The sequence below is a fragment of the Phoxinus phoxinus genome, assembly GCF_949152265.1.
Source record: "Phoxinus phoxinus genome assembly, chromosome: 22".
In the NCBI taxonomy this organism is placed as follows: Eukaryota; Metazoa; Chordata; class Actinopteri; order Cypriniformes; family Leuciscidae; genus Phoxinus; species Phoxinus phoxinus.
In genome coordinates this window covers 19,388,761-19,415,302 of record NC_136897.1, presented here as the reverse complement: position 1 = coordinate 19,415,302, position 26,542 = coordinate 19,388,761, and the positions used below count along the sequence as shown (strand labels likewise).

At 39.3% G+C, this 26,542-nt stretch overlaps 1 protein-coding gene across 19 annotated transcripts in view; it reads left to right on the top strand.

Annotated features, from left to right (window-relative positions):
- Positions 1 to 26,542, top strand: part of iqsec1b (IQ motif and Sec7 domain ArfGEF 1b) — a 167,216-nt gene that overhangs the window by 135,569 nt on the left and 5,105 nt on the right. For 7 of the 19 annotated variants that reach the window (XM_079597278.1, XM_079597267.1, XM_079597281.1 and 4 more), the window contains 12 exons: positions 10,999 to 11,272; positions 12,089 to 13,350; positions 15,295 to 15,456; positions 16,781 to 16,903; positions 19,544 to 19,710; positions 20,073 to 20,212; positions 21,677 to 21,706; positions 22,212 to 22,337; positions 22,621 to 22,720; positions 23,107 to 23,268; positions 23,441 to 23,617; positions 25,539 to 25,588. In XM_079597278.1, the coding sequence (XP_079453404.1) occupies positions 10,999 to 11,272; positions 12,089 to 13,350; positions 15,295 to 15,456; positions 16,781 to 16,903; positions 19,544 to 19,710; positions 20,073 to 20,212; positions 21,677 to 21,706; positions 22,212 to 22,337; positions 22,621 to 22,720; positions 23,107 to 23,268; positions 23,441 to 23,617; positions 25,539 to 25,588 (2,773 nt within the window). Of the gene's footprint in view, positions 1 to 3,694; positions 3,752 to 4,744; positions 4,979 to 10,998; positions 11,273 to 12,088; positions 13,351 to 15,294; positions 15,457 to 16,780; positions 16,904 to 19,543; positions 19,711 to 20,072; positions 20,213 to 21,676; positions 21,707 to 22,211; positions 22,338 to 22,620; positions 22,721 to 23,106; positions 23,269 to 23,440; positions 23,618 to 24,222; positions 24,528 to 25,538; positions 25,589 to 26,542 lie in introns of those variants that run through there. The other 12 variants (XM_079597271.1, XM_079597284.1, XM_079597282.1 and 9 more) reach the window with 6 other exon arrangements.

Below are 26,542 nucleotides of genomic sequence, written 5' to 3'. Positions count from 1 at the left end.
TCACACGTGGACAGGATCCCTCAGATTAGAGATTAGGCCTGTAAGAGAAGCCAAAAGCATGTTTAAGCTCCACTACGGCGTATGGGGGGAGGGGACGGCAAATATAGTTCAACATCCCCCGATCAAACACACACTTCAGATGTCCTTATATGGATAGTGCTACTCAAATTTGTCTGCAAACTTTACAAACTAAACAGGAAACGGTTATCTGTCAATCAGGACGGACTTGCAACTTGCTCCATTTAAGTTGTAGATTAATATTGGGCCAGTTTAAATACTGTTTACAGACATTAGATGTGGGAGAACGAACAGTATTTGCTAATAAACAGCTAGCTATGCAATTAACGCGTTTTACTAGTCCACCGCTGCAACTCAGACAGGAAGATCACTTGGTTTTCTATTTGATCAGGTTTAAGAAGGGTGCAAGGGGCACTTAACTCAAAGAGGCTTAAATTACAGCTGGACCTAAAGGCAAACATGCTGCTATAATGTGTGTGTCTGCGTCTCAGTGCTCAGGCGGCTGTCGGGTGGATGGCCAATGCCATATAATTATGTGTACATGAAGTGAGGGTGAGTTGTATTACAAAACTCATGTTAAGTGCCTTGGGATGGTCATTGAAATCATTCCGTACTATTTGGCAATTGTTGTTATTGTTTTGTAGCTGTATAGATTACAGAGTGGTTGTTACCTGAAAACACTAGTCTGTAGATTTCTGATTTCACATCAAATAAGGATTTAAAGGGATTGTTCTCTCAAAAAAAGTAGAAAACGTCTAAAAAGTTTAAAAGTCTAAATTTACCCACCTGACGTCTAACGTCTAAAAAGTCTAAAAGTCTAAATTTACCCACCTGACATCCCAAACCTATGTGACTTTCTTTTTTCTGTGGAAAACAAAAGGAGTAATGTTGAAGAGTGTCTTAGTTGCTCTTCTTAATGTTAAAAGTAATGGGGATCTGGGCTGTCAAGCATCAAAATGACAAAAAAAGCACTAGAAAAGTATTTTTGCAAAAAAAAATGCATATTTGTAATGTGGCTTCAAAAGACATATAGATTATCATATAGATATCTTTGTTAATGTTTTGGGTGCCCATATTCCCACTCACATTCATTATATGTAAAATATTATTATTATTATTATAAAAAGTTGTATGGGTTTGGAATGAAATGTGGGTGATTAAATAAATACAAAAGTACTATATCCCTTTAAGAAGGATCAGAGAGTAACTATTGAGAAGGAAAGAAATGAATTCATTATCCATAGTGTAGATAATATGTAATTTCACACCAAAATCCATTGCAAAATAACACTGGGGATTTGTGTCACTGCAGACAGATTTCAACAATGAGGTTTTTCCAGACAGACACAACTGAAATCATAGATTAAGCCATTCCGTGACCTCAGCCAGTAATTTGGTTCACACTTTTACTTCTTAGGAATCAGCGGTGAGCTAACAGAAAAAAAACAGCTCTTTTCAAATATACGTCTTTTCCACATTCATCTGAATTTGTTCCTTGGATTAAAGATGAGAATGAAGTCAGACCTGGAATAGCACATTGGCTCTGTCCTCTGTCTTTCGAGTTCACAGGAAACTCAGCTGTCTGTCAGCCCAGACTGCAGGCCGAAAATAGCAATGAAAGAATAAACGACAGCTGGTAGAGAAAAGACATGACAAAAACGAGTGGTGCATTGAGACTTCACAACAAATATATAGAATAAAATAATAAAATTAAATAAAACAATTAATTATAACAAGTTTATTTATACCTGTTAGTTAAAATCTGATCTATGTTGCATCATAGCTCCAGTAGGTGGTGGTTAGTGTGACTGTCTTTAAGTGAGTCATTGAATCATTACCATTAAACCGATTCCTTCAATACTGTACGCATGAGTGAGTCATTGAATCATTCATTCAACTGATTCGTTCAAAACGATGATTCATCAACTTCTGTTGAGTGTTTTGCAGTGGTTCTGCTATGTCTTTATTTGGAACTATTTCCATTGGCGTAGCAAAAACAAAGACACTGAGTATATTGCATCTAAAATGTAATTTACTCCTTGTTTATTGAACCGTATTGCACAATCGATCGTGTTAGTCCAATAACCTCTCATGAAACATCCCAAGCTGTCGTTACTAGTACTAACATGGCGTTTTTAAATTATTTCCTGAGACTATGTTTGAACGGCAGATCCTGAATCCGTGGCGAGAGAAAGTAGATCCATACACAAAGGGATCATTTTTGTTTTTTCCTGACTTGTTTACATACTGTATCATCCAGAAGTTTGGGGGTCTGTAAGATCTTTTAATATTTTTGAAATAGGAAACTTATTTGATAAAATATACAGTAGAAATTAATTGGTAATATTGTTGAATATTACATTTATACATTAATTTAAATTTAAATTACTTTTATCTATGTCTATAATCTATTTTTATTTACATTTAAAAAGTAACTTATTCCTGTGAATTTTCTGCATCATTACTCCAGTCTTCAGTGTCACATGATCCTTCAGAAATCATTCTGATGTGATGCTCGGGAAACTTTTTTATTATTATTATTATTGAAGTTGAAAACCGTTGCTGCTTAATATTTGTGGCCCTTGTTTTAGTTTAAAGATGATGCTTTTCTTCAATTTTGTTGGTATTTTCTTTAGCAACTTCCTCCTTCATTATTTTTAACAGCCTATTGTCGTTTAGACCACAAATGCGATTTCATATGTACTCTAGCTGCAAATAGCTGAATATTCCTCAAATATATAGTAGAAATAGATGTTTTCCATGGTCATTGTGGTGTTTTAGCAGCAGTAACTGTGCAATAGAGTAACAGATAAGTAGACCTAAAACCAAATGAATAAATTTGTCACGCTGTTTTCATTGAAGCTTCACTCTGACAAGCAGGAAAGATTTTATTGCACTCCAAGCCTTTTAGCATTAAAAGATTTGAGGACCTCAGTAATGAACTCTGTCAGGTGGCTCTAAAAGTCACAGTGACCTCCCGCTTCGTATAAGCTACAGAATAGTATAATGGGCTTTTGCCTGACTGACTTCAACTGCATTAATTTGTCCATACAAAGTAGTAATTTATCATTTCAGTGATGTTTCGTTATTTCTGCAAGTCTGTCTCATTTGGAGACTGTTTTAGGAGTGAGTCATGCGCTGTTGAACGCATGACTCCTCTGACTCATTAGATGTCCTGTCCTCACAGATGCTTTTATTTATTCCATGTTTGCCGAGACATTACCAAACTGGTCCATGTGATCCGAAAGGACATACTAGATCAGTATTTCAGCTTCCTGCTGTGATTTCCCCTCATTGCTGCTTTGCACTTCAGAGCTGAAGATCTTTGACAAAGAGCACATGTACATCTTGAGGCTACCATAGAAGAACAGATGTTGATTCTGCTGTCTGGACCCCTTCGGTCCAAGTTCAACCTGTTTTAGTCTTCCTTCAGGGAATCTTAGTTCAGGAAGAGAGTAAAGAACAGGAAATAAGAGGGGCTCTCACTAGGGAACAGCTTTGAGCTTTTACTCTAATTAGAGAACATCACTTCTCAACTGTTAGGCACCAAACTCCAAGATGTCACCACCTGGAAGCTATTCGTGTTGGCGTTTTCGACGAGACTCCTAAAACCACGCAAGTCCACATTGAGAGGTTATTTTCTCTGAACCCACGGACAGTCCAAACTGCACACTTTGCACACTCGGGCGAGTGATAGCATCTGGGCTTTGCCTGAGCGACGCCCATTGTTTAGGTAATGATGTCAGAAAGGAAATGCGTAAGTCAGGCCGCCCTCCTTATGTAAGTAGACGGGAGGAGGCAAAAGAGGGAAAAGATTATAGAGATGTTTTTCAAACTGTTAGCTATAAATACGGCTGTGTGTTTTTAGACCTCTTTTACTAGACAACAGAGCCTTGTCTGTGAAAAAGGCGTCAGCTGGACAACGGTTTGACATTTTGGTGTACTTTAGAAAGTTTTTAGGTGTTTGTCCCTCAATTGAGGCTTTTTACACTTGAAAGGAGAGTTCACCCCCAAACATTTTTTCCAAACCTGTGACTTTCTTCTGTGCACACAAAAACAGATATTTTTGAAAAGTGTCTCAGTGTTTGTTTTTGTTTGTTTTCACCCAAACAATGACCGTCAATGGGGTCCAATGTTGTTTTGGACACCATTGACTTTCATTACATGGACAAAAACAGTTATTTTGTGTTCCACAGAAGAAAAGAAAGTTTTAAACGACATGAGGGAGAGCTTATCTATCACTCTAATGCATCAGAAATCCACACAGCTGCTCCAAAATGATACGGTTCGGTTGTAAGTTTGAGAAGGATTCATCATGGGTGTGTGTAAACTGGCCGTTGACGGAGCAGCTTTATGGCTGCACTTCTCCAGTCCAGTCTGAAGCGTGTATGCAACACGTTATGGGCTCATATTACTGCAGCCGTTGAAACCTGAGAACGAGCGGAACTTCCTCCATCCAATCCATCCAGTTTTAGTCCATCCTGCGATCGTGCTATTTATAGACTCACATCCTTTTGTCATTCCAGAGGGGCTTCCCAATCCCTTCATGGCTTTCCAGCCCGGGTTCTTTTGGCTCTGTTGCTCCAGACTCGGCGGGCCGGCCCGTTCCCTCCTCTTTGGATCGGGCTGGTCGTTTATATTCCCGCCATCACGTAATTAGTTTTCCGGACTGTGGAATTCCCTCCCCTTCCCTGCACACCCCTCAGAGCACCCCTTCCACAAAGTCAGAGGAAAAAAAGGAGAGAAGGAAAGAGCGCGCGCAACGGAGAGGGTGAGGATTTAGAGGTCTTTAGTCGGACTGAGAGCGTGCCTCTTTTTCCTATGAGACGGCTTTGCCTGGCGAGGAGATGGGCAGCCACAGGCCAAAGGGATGTTGATGTTTGTAGGGATCAGAAATCGACATGTGGTGTTTGCACTGCGCTTCAGACAGAAGCCAGTCTCTGCTGGAACTGGGCAGCTGGTAAGATTTCAATGCGCGTGTTTCAGGACACATATAGAAGTAGATATGAGAAATGTGTTTTAAGTGTCTCTACTGTGTTTGTTTGCATTGGGACGGGGGTGTATCATTGTATCAGGGTGTGTTTTTAAGTAGATCACATGTTTTATGTGACATTCAGGTCAGTGGTTCTTTGTTTCTTTTACCTGCTTTGAATTATGGGGGATCTTCCTCTATTGCGCAAACCTCTCCATTGTTGCTCTCGGCGCACTTCTGCTTCTAGTTGTGTGGTTGAGTGATGTTTTAGTTGATCTTGCACCGGGTAGACACAATCTTGTGTCATTAGCCCGAAAATTGCTTTAATGTCATTGTAGATTTTTACTTTTCATGGTGACCTCTATCCATCGCTGATTGTAAATGCTGATTGTGTTTGTCAGAAAGTTACAACAAGAATATAATTTTCCAGTGAGGTCTCTACTTCAGCCATTCTGTATGTTTTTTTGCTAATGAATGAAGTATTTGTGTGAGTGTGAGTTCTTTGGCTTTATACTTGGCTCAGTCATGGAAAGGTGGCAGTAGCTAAAAAGTCCTCTTATTAATAACAAATAGAGATATGTGTATTTATATTAGCAGATCAGCCCCATTGAAATTCATGTATTACCAGAATAAGCTTGGTGATATTAGTAAAGCAAGCTTTATTTGAACAATAAGTGCTTTATGCAAGATGCCGGAGCATTTCCCAGTCATCAACAGGGCTGCATTCATGCGACGTGCCACGCTTGTGAATGGAGCCTGATTGGTCCTTTAATGCTCTCAAACTTGGATTTAGTGTGGATTTGTGTGTAACCTGTGCTAACAGCACAACATAATGTGTTTTGCAAGCCTGGAAAAAATATTAGTTTATAAAAGCATTTATTGTTTTTAACTGTCTAATCTTCAACCAATAGCAAAACTAAAGTCAGGTGTAAGGGTGGCAATAAAAACCTTCAGAGCTTGAAGATTCAGAACATGAAAAAGAATCCAAAAGCAGCAGCCAAGAGTTCAGATGACACGTAGTTTAGGCAAGTGAAATGTAAATGAGCTTGTTATTTTACCTTATTAGACTCAGCATCTGTACTTCAGCATCTGTACGGAAAATTAGATGAAGTACCAGTACCAGAAGTTTAAGTTACATAAACTCAGCAGAAAAGACTCTTATGATTGTTGGAGGGATGAAATGTAAAATGCATTTAATTGAAGATGATTGAAATCAGTAGTGATTAGTTCCTCTTTGTATCGGCATGTTGTAAGTCAATAGTTTCTTGGCTTAGAGTTTCAAACTAGTAATATAGCACTATAATAGAGGTCTTCTTTTGATAGTCTCATTTAGGTGAACTCCAAAGGGGAAAGCAAGAGACGGTGCGTTTCATCTTCTGTCAGATCTTAACACCTCACCATCTTGTTAGCACTTGCGTTCTCTTACCCTTGTCAGAACCTCCCACATCTCTCTGAGCTGGACGTGACTGGAGCCCAAACTAGTCCAATGGAGGCGCCTCCTCTTGCTGCTAATGAGACCCTCTGGAGAATAAAGAACTTCGCCAGCTGTCTTGAGTTATAGATTTGAGTATGACAGAGCCTCAGTTGTCTCGACACTTGGCTTGGTTTGCTAAAATCACCCATCTATACACTGTGTAAACTACATTTGAGCGTAATAAAATACAGATATTTTGTTAAAGGGATAGTTTAGCCAAAAATGAAAGTTTTAAGATAATGTACTCACCCTCATGTTGTTTAAAGCTGATTTTTTTTATGTATTATGTTGAACTATCCATTTAAAGTTGGCTAAATTCTGAAATGCTCATTGTTGCCCCTAGTGGTCTGTTTGTTTCATTACAAGAATGAAAGTTACATTTTGATAGACTTAAGCTAATCTGTGTTTGTTTTAACAATGAACCTATTTCTAATTAGTGTTTTGAACAGCAGCGTATAGATTTAAGAGCGCAGCCCTCGGCTCAATTAAATCAGGCTTTTTTTCCTCATTAAATTCAATTCGCTGCTGTGTTCACTGTCTTATAAAATAACACGAGGCAGAAAATTAAAATGAGAGCTATATTGTCAGTCATTCAGCTTCATCCCTCTTTGTTGGTGAGGTGACTTGACCTTGAACATTTAGGCCATTGTATGCTTTTTTTTCTTTGCTCTAAGATGAATTAATGTCCTCCATTTCAGAAAGTTGTTCATTTTGCCCCACACCATCACTGTGATGATCTCAAAACACTTCCGAGTATTTATTTTTTGATATCTTTCATTGAATCTATTCTCAGACCTGTCATCTGGCATCCTCGAAGGATTTTATATCGCTTGTGTTCACAATAATTGCAACTTTTCTAGACACCGTCATCTATCACAGTTTAGGGGGAGTCAGACTTTGAAAATACCCTGGTTCTCCTCAGAGAGATGAGAAGGCAACCAAACAAAATGAAAATTGTATTTGCTGCCACCCTTCAAGGGACCCGCTGAGAGCTCTTTCAGGAGACATCAGGCGGCAGACACTGAAAGCCATTCGAGCCGGGTGGCCTCAGTGCAAAGATGTGGGGAAATTAGCTGCCAAATTCATCATCTGAATTACCTTGCAGCGTGTTTTCATATAATGTACAATCACGTGTAACAAGATGTCTTTATCTTCCTTTATTACCAAACACTGTGGGCAGGGTCGGTAGTATTTAAGTGTGCATGTAGGAATACATGAAACAAGGCCATTGTATTAACCTTTATATCTATATATAACCTCTGGCTTTACCCATCTTACCCCCTCATTAGCTGCGTCCTTCAGAGCGGCAGGTGGGCTTTATGTGTGTTCACTGACTCTGGGTGATGTCTGGAGGTCATGTCATTGGCTCTCAGAGACACCCTAATGTGATCTGCATGATAATACAGGCAGTATAGGGTTGAGAATTGAGAACCTTGTGCTACTTAATCTACAGCATGGAAAAACAATATCGGGGTTGTCTTATTCTTGAAATTAATGACTGGTTGATATGGTTCTTTTTATTTAATTGGAAAGATATAGTGTGTTCTAATTCATGAACAAATGACTTTGAGTCAGTTATTTTCTGTGAATCAAACACATACAGCTTTAAACTGACTGTGAGACTTAAATAATAGTATCTATGCACATTGTGATTTTGAATCAGTAGTATTTTTTTCAATAGTTTATTTAGTGTTGTTTTTTAATATGTAAGGCCAATTATTGGATTATATTTGCCACCTCAAAAAGGGCATTACAAATTGATGTAAATGTATATTTTTTAAATGTATACAGTGTTATTTTAGGGTTATTTGTTTACATAATATTATGATATTTTTTCAATTATCTTTCTTTTTTTTTTTTTTTGCTTTTGTCATTAACACATTTTTGTTCTTGTTTAAAAAATGTTTTAGCTTTAATTTATATTTATTTCAGTTTTAGAAATATTAGTATGTCAACCTGAAGTATTTTATTTCAGTTAGTGGCCAAGGGAACATTTCTAAATTTTTAATATTTTATTTCCGCTTATTTCAATTAACGGAAACCATTAATAATATTTTTAGTTTTTGAATTAACAACAACAATAAAAAACATCTCAGAACTTTTTCCCCAAATATTTATTCTTTTCTGTTAAGGATGTAAAACCAGTAAATATATATTACTGTGGCATGCTTTGTGCCATATGGAATGTATAAAGGAGACATCCATTTAGCCTTCTTGTTGTCCCATGCACTGTAATCGATTCTACAGCCATGACCTGTGACTCTGAGGAAACATGTTTATGTCTGGTTTTTGTGGCGACCTCCCCTTTGAATCTGTAGTTCAGAGCATTTTTCCGAGAAGCTGCAGGTGAATACAGACGTGTCAAAAGGTGTGAGAACAGTCTATATCTTCGACCTTGCATCTCTCGGACATATCCTCTGTATGTCATTTGACGATCACAGCACTACCTCCAGGGGTTGTATAAGGGGTCTCATCGGCTCAATAGAGCTGGCCGCCTGAGGATATTACTTGTTGAAGTCAAACTACCCCAAGGCTCTCGTATTGTCTTATCCACGATTGGAAACGCTTGTAAACAGTACAAATGCTCCGACTTCTATATACCCACACCTTGGTCGCTTTCCCCTATACAAGATGAACAAATTCAATCAATCTGACTGTGTCAGTGTTCTCATCTCTGTAATACTGAGTGCTCTACTGCACACTAATTCATTTAATTAAAAGAAGAGCACTTAATCTAGAAAGTTAATCTACTGGCACTTAGCTGATGCAAGAAAGTACAAGGAGTGTGTTGATGAGAAGCAGTATTCGTGCAAAAACAAACATGTACTGAAATAATTCAGATTTAGCTTTGAGATCTTTACCTCAAAGTATATATAGTAGTGACAGCTGGCCAAGTAGGATGTCTTCTTGGAACAATATTTCTATTAAAATTACAATTCTATCCAAGCATGCAGTGATATAAACATTCTGGCAGATACAGACAAGCTGATAATTATTGCCATATTTATGGCTGAAATTATAAATCTCTACTTTTTTGTTTATAAAATAACATATGTAAGCATTACAAATTATAATATGCAGAATGGAAAATAATTAAATATTAAATACTATTTACAAATAAAAACCGTAACATGGAGATGCACAATGTATTGATAGATATGGGTCACACTTTAGATTAGTGTCCAACTAACTGTTAGACTTTGCCTCAATAAACTCCTAATTGTGTATTAATAGTTGGTAAGGCAATTGTTAAGTTTAGGGATTGGGTAGGATTAAGGATGTAGAATAATGCCATGCAGAATAAGGCATTAATATGTGCTTTATAAGTACTAATGAAGACAATATCCTATAATACTGTATGCATGCTAATAAGCAACTAGTTAATAGTGAGAATTGGGCACTAAACTAAAGTGTTACCCAGATATGTATATAGCTGATGATAACTATCAATATATGATGTATATATTGCTATTACCTGTCATCTCTTTCACTGGTGAAACTGATATTTCTAATCAAATAACCCTTGTTATACTTTGACCTTTCCAAGCATTACATTAGAGGTGGCGTGGTTGAAGTGTGTGATTGTTTACGAACGTGTCACAGTTCTCCTTTTACTCATTGCCTTGAGCAACGAAAGTTATTTGCCACAGAAGGTATTCCTCTGCTAAGGTTTTGACGGGTAGGATTTATGTTGTTGATTCTCTGCTCTGCGTCCCGGAGTGTGTTATTTGGTTTGTAAGCATGATGTATGTGAACGATGACACTATACTGCTTGAATGTTTTTTCTTAGTACGCAGTACTAGAGAAATGTAGGTGCTAAAACACATGCTATAGATGTATGTTATAATAGATAGAAACTCACAGATTACACCAAAGCACCAAGGTAAATAACCTAATCAATTTAAGGAAGATTGTATCCTGAACGTCCAATGTAAGTTTTTTTAGCAGGAAGTGTTTGTAATCATTGCTCTATACTTATCTTGACAGAGGTGCATCATACCACAACGTGTTACTATAAACATAGTCATTTGCTTTTATACCTCCACACTAGTTATAAAGTTCAGCTCGTGACCTCATGTGTAAGCTTGTGGGAGTGGATAATGGGATTTACAATGAACTTTGATTTGTGTCTGGAAAAACACGGCTGCATGTGTTGCGTCTACTCTATAAAGCGGATAGTGTTGGCCTGTAGAATTTGGTCTGAATCTTGATATTTCTTCATTGAATGTTATGCCATAACAGACCATGTACCGTGAAATAATGACAAAAAACATCTTTCCATTTCATGCAACAGAACAGTATTCACAAACAAATGACTCTCGAGTCGGTTCTTTTTAGTAAATCAAAAACATACCACGCAACCAGTGTAGTCTGATTCTCGAACAACTGACTCATTGAATCATAATGAGAATTGAATCAAAATCCGAATCCCTGCTGGTATGCCTCATTCATTCGACAGTATGAACTGTTTATGCTCCTTTTTTGTCTATTCTAACCCACAATACTTACGATTTCTTTCTTTTTCCCTGTACAGTGTGGAAGGTGAGGCTCCGGGGTGTGAGGCGGGCCCCTCTCTAGAGAACAGCGGGGGTTACTTACGAGGGCCGGTGAGCCGCAGTGCCATCATCAGTGGCGAGCACTTCGACGGCCCACCACTGTACGCTCACGAGGTACGGCAGCGCCCCCGGCGACCCAAACTCCAGCATTCCCAGTCGATCCTACGCAAGCAGGCAGAGGAGGAGGCCATCAAACGCTCCCGATCACTGTCTGAGAGCTATGAGCTCTCCACCGACCTCCAAGACAAACAGGTAGATTTCCTCAGAATATTTAACTGGAAGGCTACCAAGAAACCATAAATTCTCCTGCAACTATTTGTATTCACATTGCGATTAGCCGTTTTGGTGCAGAGGGAGTGTGATTGAGGTTCAGTGGCTTCATATTATACTTGATGTACTTCCCCTCAAAGGACTGTGTAAATAAATCTACTTTATTGTAGTTGGTTGAACATAAATTCCTTGCTTGTGGTGACTGCATGTCTTTCATATGAAGTAATTTAATACACCCAAAGGCTGATATGAAATCAATGAGAGCCTTTTTGGATTTGGGAGATGAGAATCATAACTCAATGCATGCTGGGAGAGTGATTCATATTCAGAGTGGTACTATCCAGAGGGTACTCACCACCGTCTCTGTGTGAGGGCCAACAGAGCTGAGAAATTTGATTAGTTCTGCCCATTCTTCAGGCTAAAAAGGTCTTGGGCTGGCTTTAGCATGGGAGTAGGTTATAACTGATTGCTTAGGTTCCATGCTAAAGGCGTTCTTCAGTTCTCAAAGGCTTTATAAGGGGATGAAATGGTGAGTTTTATTCATCCTACCTGGCAAAATACCCAAGCTTTATTAGTTGGTACCATGTGTGGCTTTTGTTTGTCTTTTTTATATATGTGGCTTACTATTTTGGGCTTGAGGTTTGGTCAAGTCATGTTGTGTCATGGGAGAGAGGACAAAATGCTATTTAAGTTCCATCAACAACAAAATTCTGTAAGACTAAAGAAGAAGGGACATTTGTGCATGTGGGTTTGGTACTATCACTAAAAGTGGTGCATAATCTTTGTGTGTTTCCACAGGTGGAGATGCTGGAGCGCAAGTATGGGGGGCGTTTTATAACCCGACATGCTGCACGCACGATCCAGACTGCCTTCCGCCAATATCAGATGAATAAGAACTTTGAGCGCCTCAGGAGTTCTATGTCGGAGAACCGCATGTCCAGACGCATAGTTTTATCCAATATGAGAATGCAGTTTTCATTTGAAGGACCTGAAAAAGTCCATAGTTCCTATTTTGAGGGGAAGCAGGTGTCTCTTACCGACGATGGTTCTAAACTAGGAGCTTTGGTGCAATCGGAGCGCGGGGAAATGGTCCCCGCCAACATAAAGTCGCCTGTGGTCCAGAGCGATTTCACGGATGCCATTACTGAGCTGGAGGACGTTTTCTCTCGACAAGTGAAGTCTTTGGCAGAGTCGATAGATGATGCTCTGAACTGTCGCAGCCTACATGGAGACGAGGGACAGCCAGAGTTAACCAGAGGTCATCCAGACATAGAGAAAGAGGTTGTCTACCAGGTCAAGCCTTCCCACAGCAGTGACCACCGTAAGCGAGATGAGATGACAGCATCCTACAGTGATGTGACACTTTATATAGATGAGGAAGAGCTCTCCCCTCCTCTTCCTTTAACACAATCAGTTGAAAGACCCTCTAGCACGGAGTCAGATCTTCGTCTACGTTCATTGAACTCCTCGCAGGACTACTGGTCTCTAGCTCATAAAGATGAAAAGGGCGACACGGACACTAGCTGCCGCAGCACCCCGTCTCTGGAGTGTCAAGAGCAGAGATTGAGAATAGACCACCTACCCTTGCTAACTATCGAACCTCCCAGCGATAGCTCAGTTGAGCTGAGTGACCGCTCTGACCGAAGCTCCCTCAAAAGACAGAACGCTTACGATCGGGGTATCGCCAGCCAGCAGGGCAGCCCAAAACACATCCCCTCTCACGCGCTCCCACCACGGGGACCTGCTAGAGATGACGAGGCTCCTCGGCATCGGCCGCGGCAGCTGGAAAGCCACCTGGCAATCAATGGCACCGCCAACCGGCAGAGCAAATCAGAGTCCGACTTTTCTGACGGCGATAACGACAGCATCAACAGCACTTCCAATTCCAACGATACCATCAACTGCAGTTCAGAGTCCTCATCCAGGGATAGTCTTCGAGAGCAGACTCTCAGCAAGCAGACGTATCATAAGGAGACGCGTAACAGTTGGGACTCCCCAGCGTTCAGCAATGATATCATCCGCAAGAGGCACTACCGCATTGGCCTGAACCTTTTCAACAAGTAGGTGAAGTATGAATGCATGCTTTTGGTTGTAGAAAGCTAGTTGGGAAAAGAGTATATGGGTGGTGTGGAGAGACAACAGTTTCCTCTCTTTGCGTAAAACATCCAAATCCACTCCGGGTTTAAAATGTTTTGCTATAAGCCAACTTCGCACTCAGTTACTGTAAAGGTGCAGTCACATTAGCAAAACTTTGGCTAAATTTTGCAGACAAATTAGGTCCATTTTTAATAGTGTAGAGAAACGGCATGAAGCTCAGCATACTAACAGGATCGCTTCCAAACTAAGAAGCTTCATATTACTAAATTCAGCGAATTTGTGTGTTCAAAGTTCAACAGAACCCGATGTGAAATCAGTGTCAGGAACTTTTTACCTCACATGCCCCTCACGCAAAATTCCCGATTGTGTGCATTCCTATTGAGCGTACTGCATTTCTCCTGCGTTGTGACCACACCTAATTTACGTACAGTTTCCATTTCCATTAGTATAAAGACATTTTGAATACCCTTCACATTTAAATGTAGGGTAGGCAATTTCGGAGAGGCTAGCAATTGCAAGATAGATGGCATGGCGTGAGCACAGCATAAGCTCATTGTTTTGGTTCAGGAGGAACTGTAACAAACTGCTGTTTGTTTGCGGCACTCGGTTGACTGTCTGTCTGCAACTGTGCATAGCATTACGGAGCGCGCTGATGATGTGTGATGTCTGCGCGAGCAGGGTGCACAGAGGTATGGAAATACATGTTGACAGGCAGGTAGGATAATATTTTTTGGTTCTGAGACTTCCACAGAAGATATTTATACTGTACATGTTTTAATATTTAGACCACTTCTATTATTGATTGCTTTCAGGATGTGAAAAGTTTCAACCAGTATAACAAAAAGTGTTTAAAAAAATGTCTACCCGATCTTTAAGAGATAATGACACATTATATTTATTGTACTATCATATATTTTGTCATGCCCACACTCACGTTCACCTTTGCTTCTTTTTGACACAGCTAAAAGTTTGGTAGCACATTACGTTATGTGAATTGTTGCTGACATTCAATTCTATTATACTTTACACGTTTTGTAAACCTTAAACGTTACAATTATGCATTTGACAGATGTCTTTATCCAAAGCGACCGTACATTCAAGTGATCACACCGCCATTCTCTCCTGTTTTAGCTACAGGACCTCACTACAGGCAAAAATGATGCTACTCATTCCCACACCGCTTACATACTTTGGTTTGGAGTGTCATATTTAAGTTGTATTGAGTAATGATTTTCATTAGCACCAATCAGAGCTGTGTTAATAGCTGTGTTTTTTTAATTATCATCTAAACCAAGCACACAATGCACAGTAGTCATGTGTTTTCCTTTTCCAGACATTCATTATAATTTTGGCGCGTTTATTTATTCAGTACGTGTCTGTGCATGCATGTGGTGCCGTCTGTTTGATTGCCACTCAGTGCTCTAAATTTGATTAGCGATCAAGCAATTAGAACCATGATGAGAGCATTGCTGATCAAGGAAACCACACTGTCCTCATAACCACGGTTTACCATCTTACTCTGTGTACTTAAGACAAACGAATGTAATTCTTTTTTAAAGCTTCTTACAAAAGTGTAGGGGTTGATTTTGCAATCATGAGGTATTTCAAATCAGATTTCATTTTTTATTGAACAGATTAAGGTGCTTGATTGAAACTGCTGGGCTGTGCATGTTTATATGCCCGTATGTGTGTGTGTGTTTGTTCATTTAAAGCTTTGCTTTAAAGGGGCCTCTAATCTTAGATGATTGTGGATTTGCCTGTCTTTGCACTGGGCCATTACTTTCCTTTTAATCTTGTGTGGTAATGGTTCAGTCACAAGAACGTACTTGATCTGAGAGCTGCTTAGTCACACATTGGGACCAGTAAATGCACTGTTTAAACTCTTGGTCTTATTTTATTGTCTCTAGGAAACCTGAAAAAGGCACCCAATACCTGATTGAGCGAGGATTTGTCCCAGACACACCCGTGGGAGTTGCCCATTTCCTGTTACAGAGAAAAGGGCTGAGTCGACAGATGATTGGAGAGTTCCTGGGCAACAGGCAGAAACAGTTCAACAGAGATGTTCTTGAGTATGTTCAGAAAATTTAACTGGGTTAATTGGGTGTATTGTATTAAAAAACAATCATCCAAATTGAGATATACTACAAAGCCATGTTATTTCAAATATAATACGCAGCCATTTCCACGTGCATAACACATTTTGTTTTGTTTTGTGCATGTTATTTACAATTAGTTGTCTCTTGCTTTTATTTCAGCTAAAATATAAATAATTTACTGTCAGTCTGTTTTTTTCATCTCTGTTTAATTTATTCAATCTGTGCTCCAAGTAAACCATATTTTACCTAAATGCACAAAAAAGAAAACACAAATTCTCCAAAGAAAGAAAAACAAATTCTCCATCATGATAATCTTTAATTATATGATGCTCCTTTGTCATTTTGCATTTCACTTTCCTTGCTACATAAGAATTAACTATAGTTAAAGCCAATATCATTGGAGCCTGTATGAATTTGTGTTCCCTCCTGAGAAAAACTGACCACCATGTGTAAGCCTTCCAAGCTCTTGTGGCTTTGAGCGCATGGAGTATCAAAGGTGGAAAACATCATAGTCCATTGTCTCAGAAACTGGTTCTTAACAATTGTATTGTACCCACAACCATTAAGCGTCCTCTTTTTAAAATGAGTGCATTTAGGATCAAAGGTGGAAAACATCACATTCTATTGTCTTTGAAACTGGTTTGTTTTTATTGTAACCACAACCATTTGCTGTAATTGTTAGTGTCACCGTAAAATTAGTGAGCATATGACAAACGATTATTCCAGCCAGACCTCTGTTGGGATTAAAATGTGAGAGAGCGATGATATATGGACTCTTACTCTGCTTTATACTGTATGTATTGACTGTGGTGTCTGGGTTCGTACTTTTCAGACGCCATGTGCCTGAGAATGAATCAACTCATTTTCACTCTTAAGTTAACTCATCCTCCCTTTTCAGTCTGAAAGTAACAGTCAAGATAATGGGGACAGATAAAGCCAGTCTGTGTTCAGCTCCGTCTAAAAGCACTTTTTTTTAAAGACACTTCCTTAAAATCAGTAAATCATGACATGCCAGATTAAATGCACTCCGAGTATCCCTGGAGCAATATGTCCCTCGGTTTGGTTTGTATGCCCCACGATTGTGATTTAGAGACTGATAGAACTTGCTTTTATCTGAAAGACTAAATTTGACTAAAAGCAATGACCACTCTCAGTTTAAAATATCTTCATGTTTGCCGTGATAAAAAGCATGGAATAGAATGTCATTTTGTCTAGAAGATTTCCAAACCATTATTGAATACACCATCACGAATATACGGCAGTTCTTTGAATACTCTGTTCATTATGTTTTTTCCAGCTGTGTGGTAGATGAGATGGATTTCTCTGCAATGGAGCTGGATGAAGCCTTGAGAAAATTCCAGGCACATATCCGGGTGCAGGGAGAGGCACAGAAGGTCGAGCGACTCATTGAAGCCTTCAGGTGAAAAACAATTCAATTGATTCTTTAATGTGTTACAAAAAAAAAAACATAATTAAAGGGATATGCATAAGACTGACATGACGCCTTCATAATCATGACATGACACATGTCATGAATATGAAGGAGGATTTATGCATGTTTATGACAACATTCGCTCAATGACATTTTTAAAGCAAATATGACATTGTTTGAGATGTCTTTGTTATGACAACTTGATTTAAACCAATACATCATAACCTGTCAGTGTCTTTGTCATGACAACTTGACATTACCAAGACAACATATCCTGTCATAAATATGTCATAACCATGATTAATTATGAAACTTAAGAAACTACATGGATGTATGGGTTAACATTACATTAAACTGTCATGTGGTTGGTTTTGACATTGAGGCCATTATAACTGTGTCATGAATATTTTTCTTGACCTCAACCACTGTAGTTGAGGTCAAGAAAAATATTAATGTGTCATGTTTATGACATATTTATGATAATATATGTTGTGACAATATATGTCATGATTATGAAGGCGTCATGTCAGTCTTATTCACACCCCTTCAAGTAAAGTGTTACCAAATATTTTGTAATGAATCCCAAAGAGATTTTCATTGGATAACGATACAAATGTCGGTTTGCTCCTCTACAAAACTACAGTATTGCTTCAGAAGATTTGGAATATAGCTCATGAGTCAAATTAACTACTTTTATGATACTTTAATGAGGCTTGTTTGACATTTTTTGAGCTTGACAACCTCAGCGTTATAATAATAATAATACATTTTATTTGACCGACGCCTTTCTAAATACTCAAGGACATCTTACATGTTTCAGAGGGCATAAAAGAAGATAGTACATAAAAATATATTAAATTCATAGTAATACATGTTACAAATAGTACAAATCCAGAGAGAAAGTGCTGAGTGTCAAAAGAAAGCATAAAAAAAAAGTATCAGGGGGGTTACTATGGCAATGTAATGCTAAAATGTCTAAAGATTAAAAGTTTTCTTAAAAAGATAGGTCTTTAGCAATTTTTTTAATAAATTTACTGAGTCTGCCTGACGAATGTGGGAAGGAAGGGCATTCCAAAGTCTTGGCGCAGCGCAACTGAAGGCCCTGGCCCCCATGGTGGAGAGGCGGAATTTGGGGGTAAAAAGGAGGCCAGTCGGAGATGAGCGGAGTGAGCGTGCAGGAACATATTCTGATAGAAGATCAGAGATGTAGCTGGGTACGAGATTATGGAGTGCTTTGTAAGTGATGAGGAGGGTCTTGAAATCAATACGGAAGTGAACAGGGAGCCAGTGTAAAGTAATAAGGATAGGTGTGATGTGTTCAAATGATCTGGTACCAGTGAGGATTCGAGCGGCAGAGTTCTGAATAAGTTGGAGTCTATTAATCAGTTTAGCAGGGAGGCCAATAAAAAGGGAATTGCAATAATCCAGACGTGACGTGACAAGGGCATGTATTAGGGTTTCAGTGCTGGCTTGTGTCAATGATGGTCTAAGTCTGGAGATGTTTCGGAGGTGAAAGAATGAGGTCCGTGTCAGTGATTTTATCTGAGATTTGAAAGATAGAGAACTGTCCAAAATAACACCAAGGCTTTTGACTTGAGTTGAAATGGGGGCCGAGATATCATTGATGTTTTATATTGAGGTTTTGCTGTTGTGAGAGAGTGGATTTGGAGCCGATAAGCAGGATTTCTGTTTTATTTGCATTGAGTTTCAAAAAGTTTCTGTTCATCCAAATTTGAATGTCTCGAAGACAGTTGGTGAGGGAGGTGGATGGAAATGGAGATGATGGTTTAGATGAAATATAAAGCTGGGTGTCGTCAGCATAACAGTGGAAGCTTATTTTATGGTGTCTCATGATCTTACCCAGGGGAAGCAGATATATGATGAAGAGGAGTGGACCCAATACTGACCCCTGGGGGACACCCTGAGACAAGAGCGCACAGGCCGATTTAAAGTGTTTGAGTTGTACAAACTGTTGACGATCCGTGAGGTATGAGCAGAACCAGTTAATATAACCAGTTATAGTTAATGTTCATTTTATTGAAAAGAGTGGACAGGATGGGTTCGGAAAGACATTAGGTTGTATAAATAATGAGAGAATTAACATTTTTGTGTGAACTGTCCCTTTAAGAGGATCTTGGTGATTACACAATGAAGATATTAAAGTACAATTTTGTTTATATCCAGTAAGAAGTCTCTACGATAGTTTGTTTTTATGGCATTCATTAGACCGCACCAACACAAAAGCATAATACACTCCCTCAGCCCTCAGAGAACATTGTTCGATCGGATCTCAAGGACTGTCATTTGAGCGATCACACCAGCTTACACCGAGTACGAAGATCACTCAGACGGTTGCCTTTTCGCCACCCTCAGACTTTCAAAAAATATTGTTATAGCTAAACCCTTTCAGCCAGACATATTCTTTCCGAATGAACTGTTTAAAGTCCATTCAAGTGTTATCTAAGAGAACATAGCTCTTTACCACGGTGGCAGTTTTACCATTCTCCTGTCATGCTAGTGCATCCAGAACCAATTACTCACCAGAGCAACTATTGATTCTGTGGAAGTGGCGTCTCATAATAATGTTTCACTTTGTTCATTTGCTGTTGTTGTTTTATTTCCATTCAGTCAGCGCTACTGCATCTGCAACCCGGGGGTGGTGCGTCAGTTTAGGAACCCAGATACCATCTTCATCCTGGCGTTTGCCATTATACTCCTCAACACGGACATGTACAGCCCAAACGTGAAGCCGGAGAGGAAGATGAAACTGGAGGACTTTGTGAAGAACCTTCGCGGTGAGATTCACATTACACGCATTACGCAAACAGAATTTATTTCATCCATATATTCCCCTTTAAACTGATTCAGAGGTTTTGTTATACTAAAAAAGAGAATACTTAAATGTGCTCAAATTAAGCTTAATACGTGTGCTTTAAACTGATTAATGGCCCTCGTTGGGATAGCAATTACATCTTTCTGGTCTCAACCTTGCACAATAATTGGAGCAAAGCAAACAGAGGTTCACCTTTAACTTAGATATGTTAATATATTCACAATGTGCTTCGAATGTGCTTGACCTACTTTTCGAATTCTTTCCTAAAAATCATTTGCGTGCCCTAATTATCCATGGGCTTTTGTTTGCGCTTCCTGTGCATAGGGGTGGACGATGGCGAGGACATCCCTCGAGAGATGTTGGTGGGCATCTATGAGCGAATCCGCAAACGAGAGCTTAAGACAAACGAAGACCACGTGTCCCAGGTGCAGAAGGTGGAGAAACTCATTGTTGGCAAGAAGCCGGTGAGTGTCGTGGTCATATTTGTCTTCCACACTTCTATCCAAAGTAACTTCATTGCAGGAGCAGTCCATCTCTATCCATCATGTTGTGAACTTACATTGACCCCGGTTCTAGAAATGACGCTTTATCGATTCCAGTCATGGTCCACTGGTGTGAAATGATCCAAGGCAAACATGTTCCTTCCCCCACCTATTGTGTGTTTGTAAGCTTTCGCCACTCTATGCAGTGTAGATCTATAGGTTTTATCCTTCTGTCAGTCACCTCTTTTTTTTATCCTCAAGAGGCACATGACATTGAGACTCTGAGAAGGTTCTTTATCTACAAGATGTTCTTCTTTATGACAGATCTAATATCTCAAGACCTTCACGGTATCTGACTGTGGTGTCTGTGCATGCATGTAAGCCATGTGGCAAGGGTTGCGTGATGCTCTGCAGTGATAAATGGGATTTGCTTTTCCACTGAGACCTTCAGAGTTATCTAAAGATGAAATCTACTGATAGTTCACCTGCTCTGAACTCAACCACATTTTCATGCAGTACAGCGAGTTACAACCATAGAAATGATTCAGAAACATGGAAAATGTGATGAGGAAACATGTTCAATGTGATGCATAATGAAAATGATAGAAGTTTGTTTGTTTTTTTGGCTGAATGATTAATAATAAAATCGTTGTTTTTTTATCAATATATTGCACTATTTTTTATTATATTGCTTTTCATGATTCTTTGATTTAATATAAAGTTGAAAAGAACCGCATTTATTTGAAATGGAAATCCTTGTCCTTGTCTTTGTTGATTTAAAATAGAAGCATGTAGATTGTTAGACCACTAGAGTTTACGCGTCTACCCTAACTGAAGTCTGTTAGCTTGATAGATGTACATCTGGAGAGTGTTCAGGTAGTTTTGTTTTTGAATCCACACTAGATAAGTACAATATACATCATCCCTCCAACAGAGTTGATCTCTCCCAAGGATAAATTAACTGAAGCTGTTGCATCTTCATGCCTGTCACACAGTTGAATTTGGAAGCACTGTGGGTTTTCAGAGCTGAAATAATTAACATTTAAGCTGTAATGGAAATGGCACACATGACTTATTTGCCAGGAAAGCCTTCTCCCTGGTGTATCTTCCACACATCTTTGGAGAGGACATAATGGAGATCTCCTGTGGAGCTCAGATAGAAGGCTGCTGTGCCCGAGACCCCTGCCTGCAGACACTGCATCTTGGGTGCTGTAATTAGGTTTCTCAAAATGGGCCGAAACTTCTTGTCACAGTTTCGAGAAGCGGCAGTTTGGCTCCTCATTAACCTCCCTTCTCACCCCATTCATACAGTACAGCTCACATCTGACAGGTAGACGGAGGGGGTCTTAATAACGAGAGAGAGAGACCACTCTCTGACCTTCAAGCCTCCCCTCAGTCTTCTCGCTGTGATTCTTACTCATCCGTCTTATTTTTTCCTCTTTTCAGATTGGGTCTCTGCACCATGGCCTTGGATGTGTAAGTATAATGTTCACTTTTGTTATTCTATTGATGCGATTCAACAGTTTAAATCTGATCACTATAGTAGCAAAAAAATGTGTTCAAAAAAATGTGTTTTTGCACTCCTTCTGGTCAGTTTTTGAAGTATAAAGTAGTAGGTTGGAGCTTTGAAACAAACAAATATTATTTAATAAAATAAATGATTTAATAAAATAAAAATATATTATGAAATGAAACCAAATAATTATTATATCTATTTTATGTTACTAAAAACACGTTAAAAATGTTGGAACTGGTAATGGCAGGTCAAGTCGAGTGCATTGCATTTTGGGATACAGTATACTGCTTTTTTAGCCAGTGTCTTCTGGTTATTATAGAAAATGTGCATACTCTGCAGAGTACAGTATATAAATACGTACTATATACTGCAGCAATACTTTATATGAATTATATTCTGAACATGTCTAGGATCTCATTTATGGACCAGGTTCGGGCTAATCGATAATGTGTTGCCCACACACAGGTGCTGTCCCTACCACATCGCAGGCTGGTATGTTACTGCAGGCTGTTCGAAGTGCCGGACCCTAATAAACCTCAGAAGTTGGGTCTCCACCAGAGAGAGATCTTCCTGTTCAATGACCTTTTGGTGGTAAGAAAACACACACATCATAGCCCATGACACACAACAGGACACATAACAACAGGAAAAAATGAGACCGAACAGTCTTACTGTACATCATAGCGTCTTTTGTTATGTTGTTATGTTCTTGTTGTTATGATGGTGTAATGGTCAGCAAGACATTTTTAGCCCAATTCTAAGTTAGTAAGTGTACATCATGACAGTAAGTGTTACTCAGCTTTTCCGGAGGCTCAAAGAGAAGAGAAGATAATTAGGAACAGATGGAGTCCTAATGTGACTGCTTTTGATTCAGGTCACTAAGATTTTCCAGAAGAAGAAGAATTCGGTGACGTACAGCTTCAGGCAGTCCTTCTCTCTTTACGGGATGCAGGTGCTTCTGTTTGAAAACCAGTGTAAGTACCCTCAGCGAAGGGTCAAAGCCCTTTTGACCCCATATTACCCTTTTCTGGACTGTGTTTAACCTTATTCATACAGTTTGATTGCACGCTTTCACTTTCGTGCTGGCGTGTCATGTAAAAAACAGGCTTTTCACTGGACAGGAAAACACGAAACAGATGTTAAAGGTCATGAAATGCTTTTTGCATTTGATCGAAAACAAATGAATTCTCAAAGTATTGTGTATTAGGATGTATTCTCCCACAAAACTATTAAAATGTCTGTCATATGCGATTGTGAAATGTGAGAATATCGATTAGCGTGTCCCTCTGAAAAGGGCACGTCTGAGTGCTGTCATGATCCGCCAGTCTGTAAATATCCCCCTCCCGCTGCTGCTTTTCAGATTACCCCAATGGAGTGCGTCTCACTTCAGCTCTTCCAGGCGCAGACATTAAGGTTCTCATTAACTTCAACGCCCCCAACCCACAAGACCGCAAGAAGTTCACAGATGACCTGCGGGAGTCCATCGCAGAGGTGCAGGAGATGGAGAAGTACAGAATAGAGTGTAAGCGGCTCTCATTCACTTTCATTATGTTGGAAAGAGTGACCAGGATAGTCCACTAAATGTGAAACTGTAAACAATGTGGTGCTTTTTCAAATAACTTGTTCTACAAACCCTGTCTGATGTTCGGTGCGTTGTGGTAAAATGACATGTTGATATGGTGTTTTTTTCACAGCTGAACTGGAGAAGCAAAAAGGTGTGGTCCGCCCCAGCATTTCCCAGAGCTCAGGACTAAAGAAAGACGCAGGAAATGGCAATCTGAGTCGCACCAGTCTGGATGACAGCTACGCCATAGGTGAAGGCCTCAAGAGAAGTGCCCTCAGCAGCTCCTTACGTGACCTTTCAGATGCAGGTGAGTGTACAGACCCACATGACATGGTGTGCTTCTGGCTTTATCTGTCACAACCTCTGATTATTTTGTGCAGTCTTGTCCAAACAATACTTCACCTCTTGCCAAAGTAGAGCGCTGAATGCTTGCTTCTAAATTGGTGTTTGTCCACAGCCATTAGTGTAGACTCAATTATTTATTAATAAGAGCTGGGTGATATATCAAATATTCACAGGGTTTTATTGCCAATTTAAAATTAATAATTGTATCTGTTTAATGTTTTCTTATTGGACCATTAGTTATTCTAAAGACTTTGTCATTTTGACTAGTTTCATGGTCCTTGTCTAGTGAAAATCAGTATTGCTTTGATTATATAGATTTTTACCAGTGTTGTTATTGTTAACTAAAACCAAAATGATTGAAAATTGTTGTCGGTAATTGAAATAAAATATAAATATTAGATGAAAAACATAACCCTATATCACCCAGCCCTGTTATGAATGTCCTTCGCCATAGCTAATGAAGCTAGAAGCATCCTGACAAATATGATCCTCCACATTCGTTTTTCCCACTCTATAATTGAACCTTCACACAATTTGCGAGCTGTGATATCTTCTCACTCTATTTAGCAGATGCTTTTGAGCCCTAAACACGGCAGTCACTACACAGGAAAAAAAATGGATAGTGTGAAGTGTGACCTCACATGCCTTCTCTGTTAGAACAATCAGTTCACAGCGTAGTCACACTCCGCAAGTGTGAATTGAACTCGACCAAGCCGGTCGTTGAGTCTGACGACAGGAGACACTACACATGAGAAGCTGAGATATCTGGAAACGCTATGAAGACCCCACTCCGGCAATCCTGTACAGCACTGAAAATGTGCGCAGTATCTTGTACTGTATAATAACGGATTAAAGAAGTTGATAGCTTTGCTAACATTGTCATTCTGTCATTCAATACTTATTTCAGATTGACGATTGTTTCATACTGCTAGTCTGAGCTGCCACATTTGTATTTGACCATACATCAAAAACGATAATGATTTTTTTTTGTACTGTTTTTGCTTTTTTTTTCAGTTGCTTCTGTGATCTAGCGTAGGGATTAGGGCTGCACGATATTGGAAAAACTGACATTGCGATATTTAAAAAAAAAAATAGAACGAGTGGCGTGATTTTGTTGGAGATTGCAAAATAAAAATTATTTTTAAAACTGGAAAATGTTTTGTTTAACTCCTGAAGACATTTTTTTTTTTTTTTTTTTGTGGGAACCATTCTTTTGGGGTTGATCTTTTTTTTCCACTTGGGTTTACTTGGTTTATAAATATATATCTTTAAATTTGAAGAGCACATTCCTACTGTTTTTGACCAATTCAGTATAAAATAATAATTATTGTGATTATTATTAAATAATATATTAAACAAAATAAGAAATATATTGTAATACTAATATTTATACCTTGTGTTTTTCATTTTTAAACAATAACCATCAAGCTTTTATTCCATTTAATTGAATTCAATCCAGTTTGATTGTGGGCAGCTGGTGAAGCTCTGTATCATGCGGATGAGCCGTGCCGCCCTGTAGCCGGTAGCGTGTATATTTACTTAATTACATTGCATATCAATTTTAATTTGGTATATCGTGCAGCTCTAATAGGAATCTTCAGTTTGCTTGTAGTCATCAAAACCCAGTTTGCTAAGACACTTGTTGAAGATGTAGCTGTACCGTGCTTCTTGATGTTAGGACCAGTATACCCTCATCCTTTGGCCCTTTAAAAGCTCCCGACCCACCCGGCTCTACCCTCCCTCCCTTTTCAGACTACGGCCGCTTGCTTCGTGTCTCAATAGCGCCCCTGTAGGCAGGCGGGATATATACGCTTCTACATGCGCCTCTATATATCTGACTGTTCGAGCGTGCTCTAATCTATCATATTGCATGTCTCGCTCAGGCAAGCGGGGGCGCCGCAGCAGTGCAGGATCTCTAGACAGCAATATGGAAGTAAGTACCGTGATATAGGATGCAAGAACCTACAACAGGCCGCTATTCTGTGTGACAATGTTGCATTTTGAAACTGCAACTTTGCTTTGTTTATTTATTTATTTCTCTGGTCTGTTCCATCTTTTTCTTTTTTGGTTGCTTCTTTGCTCAGTAGTTTCAACTATCTGTATGTGTGTGGTGTTGTTTTTTGGACTAAGTAGGCCACCCTGCATGCATGAGCTGCCTGTTCCTGTGGAGCTTATGTGGAATGACGGGCAATTCTGCTCCCGTGGCTCACATCACATATCATAACATCTCCACGGTCCAACTTAGTCAGCATGACTCGACTAATGCAAACATCCCATGTCACGTACAGTGGGCTGCGTTGTCTTTTTCCTTTGTAAAATGTTTCATTTGATTCCTGATGGCATGTTTCACTTGGCAGCTGCAAGTGAACAATAGTGTTCTGTTAGAGTACTTCAAAAGTGCAAGTCTTCATTTCCTCACCGACCTCCAACCACTTGACCTCTTCCTCTCCAGCCCTAAAGCACCTTTTACCTTTTGGAATGCCTCGAAATCGTTTCCCATCTGTGTGCAGATAAGCATAATAAACACGAGGGAGTATAGCAAAGGATCGGTGCTATAACAGACTGGATTTGGATTGCCATCCATTTAGTTTGTATAGGTTATCACAAGTGCCTGTTTGATTGACAGCCTATCCTAGAACGCAGGAAAGCCCATATGCTCGCTTTAACATCACTAAATGCCGACTAACTCAATCTTGCCTGTTCCAGCTTTTGCATGTAATGCATGGCTTTCAGGGATCTGCTTCTTTCTTTTGTGAATGCATTAACTGCTGATGGATGATCATGATGCATTGCTTGAGTGCTGGGTCCTTGTTTGACATAAAAGGAATGATTTTAGAGCACTTTTATCTTTTATGTGATATTATTTGGGGAATTAACTTTCTGGTCT